Genomic DNA, 19,289 nt, shown 5'->3' on the forward strand with positions numbered 1-19,289 from the left:
ACTTGCTCAAATCTCCCATTGCTAGGTTTTCAGATAATTGCAGCGAGGCTGCCCATTTTAATTACAACTCTTCTCTCCTTATGTCAGACAAGTTATTGAGCCATTTCTCTATGTTGCCTGAGACGTTTTTCTTTCTCCTTAGCTATGCTTCACTGTCTTACTGAAGACATTGAAGTGTTTTCAATGCTCTGCTCAAAGAGCACCTAAAGAAAAAAAAAAAAACCACACAATACTGGCTTTATGCATGTAACCTACATGTTACTATGATATTTCTGTGGTGTGCTGAGAATTGGGCAGATGGAGCCAGGAATACCTTCCTTAGCAAAATTATTGTGCTGGGTTGATCCAGTGCAGTGCTGGATTAGGCTACATGCTGCTCCTTGAGTGTGAGATAAACCTTTATGTCAGGTTCTTAATGGTGACGGTAGAGTTTTGTTTGGTTTTGTTTGGATTTTTCCCCACTTAAGGTAATAGATTTGGATTTGTGTGCTTTTCCTGGCTGTAAAGCAGCCCCCCTATTTGACCTTAAATATCACAACGTTTGGTTCCTCACCTATGACATATTAATGGGAAAAATACTGTTCAGCTTCAGCAGTGTTGTACAGTTGTATGCTTAAAGGGACAAATGCCTGTATCTGAAATGCAGTTCCATGTATGTCAGCAGTGCAAATTTGTCATAAATGGTGAAAACTCTCCTGTCACAACTACTGCCCTGCAGAATCCTGGGAACGCAAAGTGTAATTACAAGAGACAGAATTTGGAAAGCATACAGGGGAAATGGAATGGAGACCTTCCAAGGGACATTGCCAAAGATGTAAAGGGTCAAGACTTAAGTAAGAATACAGCCTATACTGTGGGACAGATTAACATTGATCTGGGAACCCTACCATCACTGATGGCATGAATGTCTCAAAATCTGTGTGTACTGTCAGTGTACAAAACAACTGGGACTGAAGTCTTGAGGGGTTGAAGGTATGGATATATCGTAAATACTGGGTCTGTTATCACAGCTGTATCTTGGAAGCAGTAAATGCTGGAGTGGGTGTATAAAAACTTCCAGTTCTGTATTACTGTGTTATTGTGACCTGATTTCTGTTTCCACCTTCTTCACTTTTTTTTTTTTTTTTTTTAAACCAGTATTTCTATGTGAAGGCCTCTGTACTTTGATTTGGGAAGATATTAAAACACTCCCAGAAATCTGGCCATTTCAAGGGAGTGGTGTGTGGTTTTTGGAGATGGTGGTATCTACAGAGAATCTTCATGGATACTAATGCCAGCATTAGTGCAAGGAGCATGGCGGGAATGGGTTGGCTCTGGATGGTCTGCTTCTTTCACCTAGTCACGTCACTAGAAGGTAAGAAAAGATTTATATAATGTGATAACTTAACAAAGTTTTTTCTAGTAAGAAAAAAAAAAAGTGTGCTCTCCAGTATGCTTAACCTAGTTCAGATGAGCATTTAAGCACATCTTCCTGTTTGATGGTTGATCCCTATCTCATGAGATGTAAATACATATTAGTAGTGTTTTGTAGAGGGACAGGCAAACCCTCTTACGAAGGACCATTAATGAACATTTCTGCTAGCTATCTCAGAAGTGACAGTCTCAAAGAATAAACCTTTTACCCTGGGAATAAGCTCCTTGTTTATGGATTGTGTGTATTTGATTATTGTGGTCCTGTTCTTGCATCATGGGTTTTTTTGTGAAACAATCTGTTGGTGTTTATGCTGTTCTACAAGGCAGCATCCAGTGGGCTGAAGTCAGGCATTTTTGTGTCTGCCATCTGTCACGGGGGAGTCATTTAGGGTTCTGTTTACTGCAGAACAATGTTTAGATTTCTCAAAGAGAAGTACGACTCTTTTGAGTTCAGTGGCGGTATTACTCTACTATTTACTGCATGGGGGAAATATGCCAAGCCAAATACTGCTTACCTTCTCTCCAGGTGCCTGTACCCGTTCATGAAGCAAACTTTCAGGCGTCTTCCCTCCCTGATAACCATTCACTCTGGAGTCTGTGTCCTGGAGCTCCGGAAGCAAACTTTCAGGCGAGGCCTGTATCCATCACAGTGCAAACTTTCAGGATTCTTTCCTCCCTGATTACCGTTCACTCTGGAGTCTATATTTTAGAACTCCAGAGGCAAACTTTCAGGTGAGGCCTGATAACTGTGTGCAGAGCACACTTTCAGGAAACAAAATTCTCAGAAAAAAAAAGTTAATGGAGTAGAATAGCAGGAGGACTGGCTCCAGCTGGGTACCTGTGCAGAGGTCCACCCAAGCATAGAATACCATAGACTTTTGTATCTTTACAAACCATATTTCACTTTGGGGTCTTCTTGCTTCTCATTGGATCTTTTTCTCTGATTCCACATGGGCCTTTGTTTTGTCAGCTCTAGACATTGTTTATTGTCCACAGCCTTGCAGGTACTGTTTTGTCTAAATAAATCCTTTCTTCTCACTGAAGTGCAAAATAGGCCCTGTTTTGCAGATGTCTGTAATGTCTCCGCATTAGCCTTGGATCATTGTTTTTCCCAGTCAGTTCTGTTTTTCCCAGCTAGTTCTGTTTTTCCCAGCTAAGTGCAAACTAGACCTTATCTTGCAAGTGTTCAGTGTAGTTTGTAGTTGCTTTTGGTAAATATGAGCAGAACTTTACAGCTTGCAATTTTAGCAAATCCAGCTTACTAAGTAACATGAAGCGAGGAGTACATTAAACATCATACAACCTTATATCTCTAAATAATTCATTAGGTTTAGTGTGCATCTACTTGAGCTGAATAACATTAAACTTAAACTGGGCTCATCCACTGACCTGTGAGTAGTGAAACCATTGCCATACAGCTCACTTACTTAGCAGGGAGAGCTCAAAGTGGGTTCATCTAGGCTGTTGTATTTATAGAATAATGTGGTTGACTCGTAGTCAAATTGCATACAGTAGGAAAAGCATGCAAGAGACTTCCTGCGCCCACAAGTTACCGGTGTTCAGTGTGCTGTTCTGCTTCCTTGTGGGTCTCCTGGAAGGAGTTCTTAGTCTGGCTATGGCTCAGGCCCTTGCCTCCTCTGGAGCCTGAACCAAACTGCTCTTGGTTTGGCTGGGGGAGGTCAAGTGCATCTGCCACACCATCTGAACAACTTGTGTCATATAATAGATGTGGAGAGAATGCTTTGCACTAGCAAGAAGAGGCAGTTTGTGTTGAGCCAGCAGAGGAGAGGGAGCAGAGAGCAGTGAAGACAGGATAGAGAAAAGGTGAGCAGGGGAAAATATAGGCCAAGAAAACTGGAGAAAAAAGATGATAGGAGGGAGGGTGATGAAAAGTGGGACATAAGATGAGGGCTATGAACGAGAGTTAGAGAAGGGCAGGGGTATTGTAAACAATTCTCTTGTTTGTTCCAAGAAATCTCCTTGCAGCTACATGTGCTCAATGAACTGCACTGCTTTGTGATGAATGTTCATCTCTTACGTATGTGAAAGCCTCTGAAAAAGGAGAGGAGGGAGAGAGGGAATCAAAGAGAGACAAGAAAGGAAAGACCTAGAGGGAAGGAAAGGAGAATAGCTTGAGATCAAGAAAAAGAGGGCAGAGATTGGGAAGAAAAAAACATTGCTTTTTCTACTTAATAATGAAGAGGAAAGCTTGTTAAATCGCTTCTCTTAATAGGAGAGGAATGGAGTGGGAGGGAGTTCAGACAGGAAAAAATTGAGGTAAGATACAAATTCTTAAATCACCACAACTCTGTTAATTGCTGGTTGAAAAATGATTTTACAAAGTACTGTGTTATTCCTTAGTGTAATTGGTAGAGGAACTGAGACAGAAAAGGGAGAGAAAATGCCCATTCTCAGCAAATATGAAGTAACTCAGTGATACTTGTAGGAACTAACATTTTTGGAATTCAGTGATCACTCCTGTAAGTTTGTAGAGATCAAAGAATTTCGAGGACACTGTGATACAACTTCACACATCACATGGGTGTATTGCCTGTATTAAAATAGGACAGTAAAATTCTGCCTATGGAGATGAAGCAGTAAAGGTGCCCATGAGCTGAATTTCAACTCTCAATTCAGAGTCAGGGGAGTCAGCACCTTGCGTTGTGATGGTACTACATGGTTGTAGGATTGCACTCCAAAGCTGATTTGAATCTCAGAGGTATGTATTATTGTTGTGGTCAAAAGCCAAAGAAGAATTATGCATTAGGGGAATGAAAGATAACTATATAGAAAGCTTTGTTTTACTGTAGAGTTATCCATAAGAAAGAACAAATGCCTGTGGCCATTTTGCTGACTCATTATTATATATAGTAGAAACTTGAAATTCAAGTTTCAAATTTAAGTTGAAAAATATAGGGAATATCCATTTTGGTCTTTAGTTTTTGTATGGTTTCTTAGAAGTTTTAGGTGGTGTCTAAAATATGTCTCGCCTCTACCTGAAGAGGATTGACTGAGTGGAAAAATGAATCAAGGTAATTTTTCTTCCAAGTGTTTCTCAGGCTTTTGAGTTAGATTTAAACAGTATGAATATAAATCACTATTTGTCTCAAACTAAGCTTTGTTTGAAATTTTCTAATGGTGGAAAAACAATATTGATAAAATCTTAATGTTGATGGTTAAGGAAAGAAGGAGAAGCTGTAGAGATTAGAAGAAAAGTAGCCAAAGTATTGAAAACGTGTTTCTATGCATTCTGAAGAGAGCAAATACTTTAAATGCAGAATTATGATAGAAGGAAGGCAGTACCCTTTTACAGGACCTAATAGGACTTTAAACTCCTTCATGACTCAGAAGTAAAGAAGTTCTTGTAAGCAATTGAAAATGTTTTTGTTGTTTTTAATGCATAAAAAGGAATCATTAGGCTGAGCTTATGTGATACAGATCTAGTATTTGGACACACCGATTTCACTAGGAATGATCGTGTCTGTCCAGAATTTTCCATAAACTATTTTTAGACTGGAAAAAAAACCTGCATGGGAAGCAGGAGGGAAAACTGTTTTAGAAACAGAAGGCATCTGTAAACTTATTACTTCAGCTTTATGGAATGAAACAAGATTGCACAAAAGTTTTCATTTGGATTGCATTTCCTGATGCTTATGGTTCTGAAGAGTTTTTGAGGTTTTAGTTTGGGGAGCATTATTTTTGAGCTACATACTGGGTGAAAAATATATTTTTTTCCTTTTTCTCAAAAATATGTAAAGAAATACAAAGTAATCTTATTTCTGTGAGTATCTATATATATGTAAATACTGTCTGCAGTTTATCATTTCAAATTTTGAGTTAACCTTTCTGATTATAAAAGTTAGGGAATCACAGAATTTAAGAATGCCTGATGGGCTACAGTCGAAGTATCTGAGAGCAAGTGATAACTTGCTAATGAAATAGCTCTTACTAGGGCCCAGAGTTGAATTTTCCATGGAATATTGTTTTTGGTTTGACTGAGTTATAAGTTTGCAACTGTAAACACAAGCAGAGTTTCAAAGGAACGATGTGCTCTGCATGTTAGTGACTGCATTTATTTTGCAACAAAGTCTCCAGCCTGCAGAATGGCTGGACAGACAGCCTTTCTAAATATCTTCTGGAAGTTCAAGATATAGAGAGGATAATTCTTCTGCTTTGGTTGAAACTTTTTGTGTTAAGCGTCTCCTTGGCAAAAAGTGAATATGCAGGAAAAAGGTTGTGAGGTCAGGCATTCTTATTTTTCCCCCTATCTTTTCTATTAACTGTCATCTTAGGTTGTTGTAAATAATGTATTGAGTGCTCAAATTGGCTGCATTTTGAAGTGTAAGAAAACTATACTTTCCTCAAAAGTAATCTTCAGAGTAAAAAATACAATTGCTTTTTGTTCTATTTTATATAAAGAATGGATGTTATTTTACTGCAGAAAAAAACCCACAACTCTTTGCTTCAGTTGATTGTGATTTATGAGTTATTAAAATCCTAGCAAAGATTTTCTGTTATGTTCTTCCCAGTTCTTTCCTGATACTTCCCTGCATGCCAGAATCTTTACCACATGCCTGGAAAGCCCAGGGCAGAGGAATCTCTCATTGACATCCAGAAGGTGAAAGGGACTGGGCTGGATATGCATCTTGTTTGTAAGGGGAGGGGTGTCTGAGTTATCCCATTGGTCGATCTCAGCAGCTCCACTTGATTTGCTTTCTCCCATAATATTAGGTTGATGCAAAAGTAATTGTGGTTTTTGCATTGTTGAAATTGGCCATTTGATATTGGAATACATTCTTAAATAACTGTGGTTGTGCTATATGTCCTTTTAATGCACTTTTCTTACTCTGTATTTTTTTGCTACTGACTTATTACTTGCTGTTTATTTTATATTTACTTTAGACTATGGAAATTATGTTAGACAAAAAGCAAATTTGAGCGATTTTCTTAGTTGAGTTTAAAATGGGTTGTAAAGCAGCAAAACCAACTCGCAACATCAACAACACATTTGGCCCAGGAACTGCTAATGAATGTCCAGTACAATGGTGGTTCAAGAAATTCCACAAAGGAGAAGAGAGTCTTGAAGATGAGGAGCGTGGTGGCCAGCCATCCGAAGTTGACAATGACCAATTGAGAACAATCATCAAAACCGATCCTCTTAAAACTGTGTGAAAAGTTGCTGAAGAGCTCATTGTCGACTATTCTATGGTCATTCGGCATTTGAAGCAAATTGGAAAGGTGAAAAAGCTCGATAAGTGGGCGCCTCATGAACTGACCTAAATTTTTTAAAAATCGTCATTTGACATGTTGTCTTCTCTTATTCTACGGAACAACAATGAACCAAATCTCGATTGGATTGTGACATGCGACGAAAAGTGGATTTTATACAACAGCCGGCGATGACCAGCTCAGTGGTTGGATTGAGAAGAACCTCCAAAGCACTTCCCAAAGCCAAACTTGCAATAAAAAAATGTCATGATCACTGTTTGGTGGTCTGCCAGTCTGATCCACTCCAACTTTCTGAATCCCAGCAAAACCATTACATCTGAGAAGTAAACTCAGCAAATCGATAAGATGCACTGAAAACTGGAACTCCTGCAGCTGGCATTGGCCAACATAAAGAGCCCAATTATTCTCCATGACAATGCTGGACCACACGTTGCACAACCAGTGCTTCAAAAGCTTGACAAATTGGGCTGCGCAGTTTTGCTTCATCCGCAATATTCACCTGACCTGTCACCAGCTGACTACCACTTCTTCAAGCGTCTCAACAGCTTTTTGCAGGGAAAATGCTTCCACAACCAGCAAGATGCAGAAAATGCTTTCTAAGAGTTTGTCGAATCCCGAAACACAGATTTTTACGCTACAGGAATAAACTTATTTCTCATTGGCAAAAATGCGTTGATTGTAATTGTTCCTATTTTGATTAATAAAGATGTGTTTGAGCCTCGTTACAATTATTTAAAGTTCACATTCCAAGCCTGCATTTACTTTTGCACCAACTTAGATTATTTTGTAGTCCCTGTACTAGGACATCCCCATTCCCAGGTATGTACCATGGCCCTGTGTTGAAACTGTTCACAAACTTCAGGCTGACTCTTGCTGCTTGGAGGCCAGTAGGACAGTAGAAACCATTCATGCTGCAACCAATACCATTTATATTCAAAGCTAATTAAAACTTCAAAGAAAAGTAACAGCGTTCTTGTAATATATGGTATCTGGGACTTTAAGTATGTGCTTCAGTGAAAGTTTGGAAGACCCAAGCTCACTTTTTAATGTTTATGAAACAAAAAATAAGCAGGAAAACATAGATAAACTTTAAAAATCACACTCTACTGTCATCAGAAGTAGCCAGTTTGATGGCAGTGGCAGTTGGATAAGTTCTAGACTCAATAGTGAGTGTTTGCCGAATGAATCCCTTACACTGTGGAAGAATAGAAAAGTCGTAGATAATAATTTAATTTGCTTGCATATGCAAAGTCAAAACGAAGTCATTTTTTTTCATTTCCTGATGAGGAAGCAGCGGAAGAACTGTGCAACATGCTGATCCTGGCCCTTTCCCTAGAGTTTTAACAAAAGAATAGGGGAGGTAAAAAGAAAAATACATAGTCATTCATAAAGCTTAAAAGCTGTGCTACCTTGCAAATATCTCTGTATTTCCACATCCTAGACCATTTGGCTGTCATCTCTCTCTTTCACAGATGGTACATAACTTCTGATTTGGGTGTGAGAATTCCTCTATGCGGATGACAACTTCAGTGTTCTGATGGTGTCAGCATTTTGCTCTGACATAGCAAGTAGTCAAAAAATGTTATGCTTAATGGAATTCACTAAGTACATATCCCATTGGCTCCAAATAGCTCTTTTATTAATTGCATGTGAGTACAGAAGTAATACAGGAACATTCATTGCAGGAATGACTTCACAATATAGGTTTATCCAAGACAAAAATTGAACTAATTTGTCACATATAGGTTAGGTTTGTATATTTTCTCTTGTATTAGGAGGCATATTTTATAACTGTAGCTTGTTTTTTCATGTTAAGTCATTGCTGAACTGTAAAAAAGACATTTTTTGTTACAATATCTGCCCTGAATAGTTATGAACAAGTGGGGGTTTTTTTGGCTACTTTTATTTCGTTTTTCACTTGTTTCATCAACTCATTCTTGAAAAGTAAAATAGTTGTTACAGTTGCATGTGTCACTAGCCACTGATATATTATTTACTTTGAAACAAGGAAATAAATTTAACAGCAAAGTCAATTAGACTGTTAAGTGGGCATTCTTTATTTTATCAGCACTGGGCAACACTGGGGATGATCCGCCATAAGTGCTCCGATGACTGGATGCTCTTGCGTTGCTTATATTCACACAATTATTGCATATTCATTATGATTTTTGGAAATTTTTAACATACAATACATCCAATACTAAGAAGTAGTTGCATAATCATAAGGTTAGTATGAAGTTCGTTATAATTGATTAGTTTCTTACTTACAATACATCTATTAATTACTAGTCAAATATAAGCTAAGCACTCTGCTTCTAAACAATGTATTACTTAATCTTCTGTCTCCTTCTTGTCATGCAGAAGGATCTAAAACTTGAAAAATATCTCCTCATTTTGCAGGTGGTTAGAAAGTATTTATCATGTCGATTAATGATGGGTACATATTTTATAACTTAATCACAGTATACGTTAATTTAGCAGCTTCTCTTCATTTCCGCCCTTTTCAATATACTTGCAAATTATTTTGCAATATAGATCTACAAAATATTATGATCTTGTGTTGTGGTATGGCATAGCTATCTGTTACCCAATAGCAGTACCAAAAAGAACATTGTAGCATATTGAGCATTAAAATTAGAATCACGAACATAAACAACTACTTTAACTGAGTCAAATTGGGTAACTGTGAGGTAAGCTTATACCACATTTCTTCAAAACTCCAAGGTGTATCATCTTTAGCGACTTCATGTAATACTTTAGTTTGTTCCAAAAAAGATTTGCAATTGCTCATATTTCAATAACGTGTAAGGGTCTTTAGTTTGTAACAAAATTCACTATTGTCAAGGCTATAATTATCACCAATAATGTTAACAAGGGTTATTTTGCAGTTTCAGATTCGACCTGTCCAGGCATTTCTTTTAGTTCAGTTCGGGCTGTAATAATTTTCACTAAAGATTCGTGTAAACACCAACCTGGAGTAAAAGCATTTGTTACTGCAGTTATACTTTTTAGAGTCACTAAGATCAACATTGAGAGAACTGTAAAGTGTTAGGTCCTACTGGTTCCAACATCTGGTGCTTTCTTCACTCTTGAATAGTGAATCCAGGCAGGTTGCTCTTTAATCTTGATTGTAGTAAAGGCCGTCAGCAACCCCTGGAACAGTCCATTCCAGTTCTCTCCTAAAGGTTGACCTGAGAAAGCTTTGACAAAAACTTGATGTCCTGGCTTGAAAGAAAATATTTAAGTTTTCCTTGGCTTAAGGCTTTACTTTAATTCTGAGCAGCACTAAAGGTAGTGCTTGATTCTACTTCAAATTAGTTTTTTGACAAATTTTATTTAACTGCTGTTTGGTTATATGATTCATTTTTTTTCTACCTGCCCACTTGCTTAAGGCTTGTAGGAGTGTCTAAGGCCAGTTACTGGAGCGATCCATAGTATGTGTGCCTGTGCATGTATGTGTAAGTGGGGTTCTGTGGAGTGCGGCAACGCTTCACCAACTGGCTGCAGGCCTTGGGGGCTCACACGTCCAAGTGCCAGCAACCTGAGAGAACAAGAATCCAGGGCCAGCTACTGGGTAGACTCATGCCTAAGACCAGTTAGTAGAGGATCCATGGTATGCCTGTATGTATGTGTGAAGGGATGTATACCCTAGATGAGTACTACAAGCTTCTGGTGCTTATATGTACAGGTGCCAGCAAATGGGGAGACCACAGATCCAGAGGTCAGCTACTGGAGACTGGATGTTTAAGGACAGTTCTTGCAGGGTTCCATATTCTACGTAAATGCATATAAATTTCCCACTAACAGACCTTCATCCTGAGCAGCCAGAAAGGGGAGCAGGATGAGGCTGTTGATGGTGCTGTTTCTGTTTGTATGACTGGTGAGTGTTTCTGTCTGTGTTGATCTTTGTAGCTGGCCATTTGTATATATGCAGTGCTACACACTCAACCTTGCTATTGGCTGGACCTGGGTACATGGAGCTGCAGCAGCCTTTCTTACATGAGGTTACTGGATTTGGCAACCCCTGACAATATTTTTGCTCAAGACTAGAGAATGCTTTCTCTTTCCAGCACTCTTGGAGAGTGTTCGCTATCTTCTTCATGTTCAAGGCATGATCATACAAAGCAGAATAAGCCCAGTAATATTTCAGTCGTTTTCCAAAAGTCTATTAAGCCAGAGAGCTTTGCTGCTTGTGGCATTTAGCTGCAGACCAAAGCAAACTGAGTATTGTCTTATACCCTATTTGCCCTATCTACCAACGTATGTATACGTTTGGATATATTCAGAATTCAACTGGACAAGGCCTTGAGCAACCTACTGTAATTTAGCCTGGCCTTGAGAGGGGTGTTGATAAAGATGACCTCTATACCTCCCTTCCAGCTTGTTTCATTCTGTGTTTCTATGGTCTGGTGATTCTTAGCACCAGCTTCTAATCCCACAGGTGAAGGGATTCTTTCACTGTCTTCTCAGGATCAACTTTCTCTTCAGTGGCTATAGTTTACCTAGACTTGTGTTGTATAATTCCCTCTTGCACCACTCCACTATGAATACACTGAGGACGAGTGTTCTTCAGTCAGGAAAGTGGTTAGGTCATCTCTGCCTTCATGAAGGTTGTCCAAAGGTCAATCATCCTTGGGTGAATAGTCATCCTTTTGCATCAAGGGAACATTTTGCCTGTAACACGAGCACTAAAGTGCCTTGCTTGAAAGTATAGGCTAACCAAAATCTGAAAATCATTAACGTGCCTATTCTCAACAGCGTGATCTGTAATATTGTAGCAACTTCCAGCCTCTGCCCAGTTGATCTTCACGTTGACATTGTAGAATAGTGCAGGCCAAGAGATTGATTTGTGGTGTAAATATAGACTGGTAGTAGCATAAGTTTTGGGGATTTTTTTGACCCTTTCGAGGACAGAGGACACTGAAATGAGTGTGTAGTTTAGTTTGGTTTTGTTGTTTGTTTGTTCTGTTTTGGTGGTTTGTGTGTGTGGTTTTTTGTTTGTTTGTTTGTTTAGTTTAGGGGATCTCTGATCAGCTACTTTTGTCTTCCTTGAACTAAAATCTTAATAAGAATCTTAATAAGAAATTGGAATCTCATTCTTCAAATATGTAATATTAAAACAGGAGTCGAAGAAATGTCATCATTTTATGTGTTTGAAAGACTCCACATTGCTCAGGTACCTTGATTTTTCCTAATTTTTAACCCAGAGTGGAATATTGTTCTGTTGATACTCTGAGGTTACCTCAGTAAGTGTTGTCTCTAGCAGTATCATTGACTGTCCTGGGCCTGGGTCCAATCTGATCTTTCAAGACCCTTGATTTTGAGCAAGATAGAAAGAATGTAAGCCATTTTTCTTCCAGGTTGGTAAATTCAGCTGAACAGATCATTGCTATCTGCGCTAAAGAAAAGCAGAATACTAGTCTGGCCCAGCACACTGAGGATATGGAATGCTACATCAGTACTGACAAAGTGGCAGAGTGACTGCTTATACCTGTACACTGGTATGTTGTCATTCAAGCACATTAATATTTCATAGGCAGCCTGAAGCAAACAGAACTGTCCTTCTCACAGTGAATATTTTATATTCAGGAAGCATTAGAAAAATAAGAAAAGTACACAAGAATTTTTTGTGCATAAATCTCATTTGATGACCTATGATCAGAAGTCCCTCACTATTTTTTTCCTCCCTTTCCTACTGGCTGTGTGCCTTGAATCAGATCCCCAATCACACTAGCTGCATATACACTGATTCCAGCTCCTGTCCCTGCAAATGACAATTGCACAGTTCACACCGTGTGTCTGAGAGCATTGTCCAGTCTCTTCTTGAACATCGACAGGCTCGTGGCCATGACTGCTTCCCTGGGGAGCCTGTTCCAGTGCTCCACCACCCTCTGGGTGAAGAACCTTTTCCTAATGTCTAACCTAAACCTCTGCTGGCACACCTTCCTGCCATTCCCTCGGCTTCTGTCATTGGTCACCAAAGAGAAGAGGTCAGCACCTGCTCCCCTCCTCTTCTTGTGAGGAAGCTGTAGACCGCGATGAGGTCTCCCCTTGGTCTCCTCTTCTCCAGGCTGAACAAACCAAGTAGTCCTTGTAGTACTCATTGTTTGGAAGAAGGTTAGTTAGCATGGGCCAAACCCATGACTGTGCTAATAATTTAACAATATGAATGACTACATACCAGTGTACAGGTATAAACAGTCACTCTGCCACTTTATTAGTACTGATGTAGCATTCCACATCCTCAGTGTGCTGGGCCAGACCAATATTCTGCTGTTCTTTGGTGCAGATAGTACTGATCTGTTCAGCTAAATTGACCAACCTGTGAAATGTTCATGTGCTTGATAATGATTACCTTGCTCACTAGTGAAAAGCTGTATAGAGAATATGCTTCCTGACAGTCATGGAGGAGCCCAGGCTGCTGAGCAAGTCTTTTCTATTTTGTCTCTTCTCCTTTCCTTTCTCACTTTTCATCTGCCTTCCCATGCTCTAATCACCTTTATTTTATTTTCACATAGATTTTCCATGGGGTAGTTGCATTATATTAATACATTAGTAAATTGGAGACTCAGACCTGATTAGAAAAGAAGTTCTTTGTTAGAAAATGACCTTGTTAATTATTCCAGCATATCAAAACCAGATTTGGGAACCCAATGGCAGAGTACTGACATAACAGAGTGCAACCCTGCACTCTCTTAAAAAAAAAAAAAAAAAAACACCTCACTACAAGAAAGACACTGAGATACTGGAGAGAGTTCAGAGAAGGGCGACAAAGCTGGTGAAGAGTCTAGAGAACAAGTCTTATGAAGAGCAGCTGAGGGAACTGGGGCTGTGTAGCCTGGAGAAAGGAGGCTGAGGGGTGACCTTATTGCTGTCTACAACTATCTGAAAGGAGGTTATAGCATGGAGGGTGTTGGGCTCTTCTCCCAAGTAGCAGGTGATAGGACGAGAGGAAATGGCCTCAAGTGGTGCCAGGGGAGGTTCAGATAGGATATTAGGAAAATTTTTTCATGGAAAGGGTTGTCAGGCATTGAAACAGGCTGCCCAGGGAAGTGATGGCGTCACCATCCCTGGAGGTGGTTAGAAGATGCATAGATGAGTTTCTTAGGGACATGGTTTAGTGCCAGAGATAGGTTAACTGTTGGACTCGATGATTCTGAGAGTCTCTTCCAATCAAAATGATTCTATGATTCTAACCCCTGTGCCAAACTGTGCAATTGAGACAGTAATGTGCATGGGGGAATGCCAAGTCCCTCTGCTACCAGGACAGCCTAGGGGAAGACTATGCCTCAAGGAGGCATAGGCCTTTCTTAGATGTTTTGCTGCTCAGTGGAGCCATCTGAGCTGAGCTATCCTCAAGTACTGAGCTGCTCAGCATTTCTGAGGTCTGTTAGGTACTTTTACTGGGGTTGTGCCTTGGCTGTAACCAGTAGCTCTTTCCAGTACTGGCAAGTCAGCCTAGGTATTTTGCACAGCTTTTGAAGCAAGGAACTGCATCAGTTCCTCAGGAAGATCTAGGAAATATTAATATACGATCTCCTGTAGGAGTATAGGAGACATAATTTCAGAGATAATGAAGAAACCTGAGGTCTCGATAAAGTTGCACACATGATCCTGGTTGCTTTTGGATGAGTCTAGTCTTTCTGCTGATTAATGTGGAGTGAATCCTCAGGAGCACTAATAGGGACAGCGAAATCAGCAATCCATTAAGTTTTGGGTTTTTCTGTTTGGGTTTTTTTTTGGGTTTTCCTTAAATGGTTGTGGTTTAACCCCAGCCCCCTGTCACCAGCCAGCGACTAGAACCATGTTCTGCTTGCTCACCCCTTTCCCACATCTGGTGGGATAGGGAGCAGAATCAGGAAACAAAAGTCAAAATTCATGAGTTGGGATAAGAACAGTTTAATGGAACAGTGAAAAAGAAAAACTAAACTAAACAAAAAAACCCACAAACCACAAACAAAAAAACCCCTCAATAGCAATAATAATAATAATGAAAGAACATAGAAAGCTAGGGATACACAATACAATCTCTCATTATGTGGCAACACCGATGTGTGGCTTGTTTTCCAAGTAACTGTTCCCCTGAGAAGAACTCCAGACTTCAGCTCACACTGAAACTTGGCGCCTGTCTGGGACAGCAGCTCCTGGTTGAAACAATAGCACTGAACTGTGCTCTCCCAAAGAACATCCTGGACCACCACACTTCTCAGCAGTGAGACTTAGTGCCTCACCCCCTACAGTCAGCCCCCAGTTTTAGATGGACAATTACTTTATATAATATCGAACACTCCTTTGGCTAGTTTCGCATCAGCTCTCCTGGCTGTGTTGTACTACCAGCTTTCTGTGGAAAGTTAACTCTTATCTTGGTTGACGAAGCACATAAACAAAGCAACAAGATAGAAAAATGAAAATGACAATGAACAAACAAGAGATTGACCTTCCAGAATTTAAGAAAAAGAAGTTAATTTCTGTAGTACATATCAACACATGTAAATACCTATTTGACCGAGTTGTTGTCTTCCCCTATGTCCTTACTATAAATTAAATGTAAACGGAAAAGTGTACATGCTTGCATGCCAGTAACTTCCAGGGTGGTCTCAGATCTTGACGTTCACTTCTGGAGAATACTATGTGTATAGCTTGTGCTGTATTTCTTTGTACCTGAGCAGAGAATAACATCTCTAAGAGCAGTCAAGCCTGGTACCTGTCTCCAGTGGTAGATTTAATAACAAAGGAAATGCAGATAGTTGTTGGGATAAGTTAGGTCTGTGAAGTTCTGCATGTACGCTACTCATGAGCAGTATGTTGCAAGAGACTATTTAATATTGCTCTTCTGATAAAATTGGGACTTGTACACAGGCTTGCAGCCTAATGCCCAACTCCAGAACAGAGTGAATCCATTGCAGGATCAACTGGGTCATCATCCTAAACTCCCACAGAAATTTGGTTCCAGAGCTGGAAACAAAAGTATCTTGGCCTTGTGCCCACATTTACACCTATAAGCAAAATGGTCAACCATGGTCCTCAGGAGACTGGCATGCATTTATATAACTTATCTCTCTGTCCCACCCTTGCCTTTCCAAAAGAGAATGTACTGTACTGCTCATTATGACAACTCTGCTCAACACTGCCAGTGTGTTTACAGTTTGCCTAGGAAAGTTTTTTGTCTGCCCACTATATTGCCAAGCAACTTGCTAATCATGAGTGGGGTTGACTATGTGCCCAGTACCTCTGCCTCTGTCTTGCCCCTGCTTAATTTGTTAGCATGAATGTAGCCTGTCATATTTAGTCTCAAAACATGAATGTATATTCTGTTTGTAAGCCCTCTACAGGACATATTTTGTGGTTTGGTTTCCTGTGTTTGTTTTTGTGTTGTTTTGTGGGGGGTTTTTTTGTTTTGTTTTTTGGGGTTTTGGTTTTGTTTTTTGTTGTTGTTGTTGTTTTGGTTTTTTCTTTTTTTTTTTAAATTTTGGGTTGGTTTGTTTGTTTGTGCGGTTTTGGGTTTTTTTTCCAGAGGAAATCTTGTGAAGGACAGATAAGATTTTAGCCTCACCTTTTTTTTATATATATATATATGTAAACAGAAATACTTCTGGATACAACTGGAGAGACATCAGAGATTGGCTGGACCACCCACCCTTCTAATGGGGTAAGCATTTCTCTTGTCCTTTTGATGGCACCTCTGCTGGGAAGGCATGCATGCAACTGATGAAGAAAGGGAAACTAGCCAATGAGACTTTTAAAATGCATTTTGTACATATAACAATTTGAACATGGTATCTTATGCAAAGCCAGAATGTTAAAAGAGAAGGATACTGGGTGGGATACTACTGCCACCTCCTCTCTCCTTGCTCTTCTACCCTCCACTTATGAGGTCTCCAGCCATCCCTCCACACAGACAGAATAGAATAGGAAATTAGAGTAGAGAAGAGTAGAGTAGAGTAGAATAGAATAGAATAGAATAGAATAGAATAGAATAGAATAGAATAGAATAGAATAGAATAGAATCATTTCAGTTGGAAGAGACCTACAATGACCATCTAGTCCAACTGCCTGTCCACTTCAGCGCTCACCAAAAGTTAAAGTGTGTTAAGGGCGTTGTCCAAATGCCTCTTACACACTGACAGGCATGGAGCATTGACCACATCTCCAGGAAGCCTGTTTGAGTGTTTGACCTCCCTCTCAGTAAAGTAATGTTTCCTGATGTCAATTCTGAACAGTTCTCCTGTCACTCCCGAACAGCCTGTAGCCCTCCATCCCAGCACCCCAGTTGTGTGACTCATTCCACCAAGTCTCACTAATACCAGTGGTATCATAGCTCTGGGAAGTGACCAATGCTTCCAGTTCATCCTGTCTGTTTTTCATACTGTATACTTTGGTGTACAAGCATTTCAGATATGCTTCTGAGCCCTCCATGCTCTCAGGAGCAGCATAAGTGTTCCAACTAGCATTGCCACCCTCAGGTGATGCCATGCCAACCTTTGGCTTACCTTCAGCTCTCCTGTTGGTATCCCCTTCCCTCATCAATTCTAAATTAAAACCCTCTCAATTAGTCCTGCCAGCTTATGAGCAAAGATTCAATTCCCTCACTGGGACAGGTGCATCCCATCAGGCCCCAGCATACCTTGTGCCTTGAAGACTCTTCCATGGTTATTAAACCAGCGTTTTGGTGGAGGCATCAGTCCTGAAGCCAGGTATTGATGTCTTGGGATCACCTATTTCTTCCAAAGTCTTTCCCCATTACTGGGAAGACTGAGGAAAACACTACCTGTGCTCCCGAATTTTTTAGCATTCTTCCCAGGGCCCTGACATCTCTTTTGATCAACCTTAGACTTTTTGTTGCAACATCATTAGTACTCACCTGAAAGGGCTAAAGTGGATAATAGTCCGAAAGCTGTACTAAGCTCTTCCATTGTCTAGTGACATCACTAATCAGAGCCACAGGGAGGCATCAAACTGCCCTGAAAAGAGGGTCAAGTCTGCAAATATGTGCTTCTGTTTTGCACAGAAGGGAATCACCAATGACCATAACTTGCTGCTTTTTCTTCTTGGCACTGGTCTTAATGCAGGTCTTGTTGATAGGAGTTAGTCAATCTGACCTTGGCAAGAGTGCTTGCACTGGTTCCTCCTCTTCTATCTCATTATGTCTTTCGTCTGTCATACCCAGGGCCTTGTACCTATTCTGTAAAGCTATTTGAGAGGTAAGGAAGGGTTTCCCTTACAGCTTCATGCAGTAGCCTGCTTCTACCTCTCCCTGTCCGTCCCTTGTGTCTTCTTGCTGGCACAAACCAGATCCTGGACTTGCCCTCATAGTGGCCATCCTGATTTGGCTTGTGTGCATTGGAGATGACAGAGCACAGCTCCAACTGTGATGAAGTTGGGTAGGAGGGACTTCTGCTTTAATGTTTTATCCAAAGAACAGGGTCTTGTTTCTCTGCATCATTTGTTTGTGTTGTGCATCTTGTCTCTGGAAATCAGAGATGGAGAAACAGGAGGGAAGAAAGTGTGACTCTCTGATTTTAAGATTCTCAATGCCATGTGACAGGTTTGCATGAATTACATTTTCTGTCACAACAGTTCTTAGTTGCAGACTTCAACAGCTCTTCTTTACAGGGTCATATTTGTCCTGTCTAGAGTCCTACGCTGCATGTGCCATCAGCAGGTTCAATTCTTGGCAAGGAGAAGGGAGGAGAAGAAGAAGGCCTGTCCTATATTTTTGGTGCAGTTGAACACTGAATCTATTTTTTTTTTTTTACTATTTTTTCTTCCTTTTGTCTCCCATATATCCATTGTAGTGGGATGAGGTAAGTGTACTGGATGACAAGAAACGCCCGATCCGAACCTTTGATGTCTGTAACGTGGCTGAACCAGGTCAGAATAACTGGTTGCGCACTCACTTCATAGAGCGTCGCGGAGCCCACCGAGTCCATGTCCGCCTCCGTTTCTCAGTGAGAGACTGTGCCAGCATGCGCATTGTGGCTTCTTCTTGCAAGGAGACTTTCACACTCTACTACCACCAGTCGGAGGCTGACTTAGCCTCTCAGGAACTGCCAGAGTGGCGTGAGGGCCCCTGGACCAAAGTGGACACTATTGCGGCTGATGAAAGCTTTTCCCAGGTGGACAGCACTGGGAAGGTGGTGAAGATGAATGTTAAAGTACGTAGCTTTGGGCCACTAACCAAGCACGGTTTCTACCTGGCCTTCCAGGACTCAGGAGCCTGCATGTCCCTGGTGGCAGTCCAAGTCTTTTTCTACAAGTGCCCAGCTGTTGTGAAAGGATTTGCCTCCTTCCCTGAAACTTTTGCTGGAGGGGAGAGGACCTCACTGGTGGAGTCACCAGGGATATGTGTACCAAATGCTGAAGAGACAAGCACGACTGGATCTTCAGGTGTTCGGTTGCACTGTAATGGAGAAGGGGAGTGGATGGTGGCCATTGGACGATGTGTCTGCAAGGCTGGCTACCAGCCTATTGATGATGAACGAGTCTGCCAAGGTGAGAGACCCTTTTTCCCCACCTCTTAGGCAGACACTTCTTCGTTGACGTTAGTAGTATTTGACATTTGCCAAAAGTTCACAGAGCTAGGAGATTAAATAATTTCTCACAGAGAACGCTGATTGCAGCCTTTTCTGACACTTTTAGTGCCTCAG

At 40.6% G+C, this 19,289-nt stretch overlaps 1 protein-coding gene across 1 annotated transcript in view; it reads left to right on the top strand.

Moving 5' to 3' along the window:
• Positions 1-19,289, top strand: part of EPHB6 (EPH receptor B6) — a 75,288-nt gene that overhangs the window by 14,486 nt on the left and 41,513 nt on the right. Inside the window, exons 2-4 of the mRNA XM_065658245.1 lie at positions 1,138-1,354; positions 16,227-16,291; positions 18,438-19,134. Of these exons, the coding sequence (XP_065514317.1) occupies positions 1,261-1,354; positions 16,227-16,291; positions 18,438-19,134 (856 nt within the window). The 5' untranslated portion in view covers positions 1,138-1,260. The remainder of the gene's footprint in view (positions 1-1,137; positions 1,355-16,226; positions 16,292-18,437; positions 19,135-19,289) is intronic.

This window comes from Caloenas nicobarica, chromosome 1 (genome assembly GCF_036013445.1).
Source record: "Caloenas nicobarica isolate bCalNic1 chromosome 1, bCalNic1.hap1, whole genome shotgun sequence".
NCBI lineage: Eukaryota > Metazoa > Chordata > Aves > Columbiformes > Columbidae > Caloenas > Caloenas nicobarica.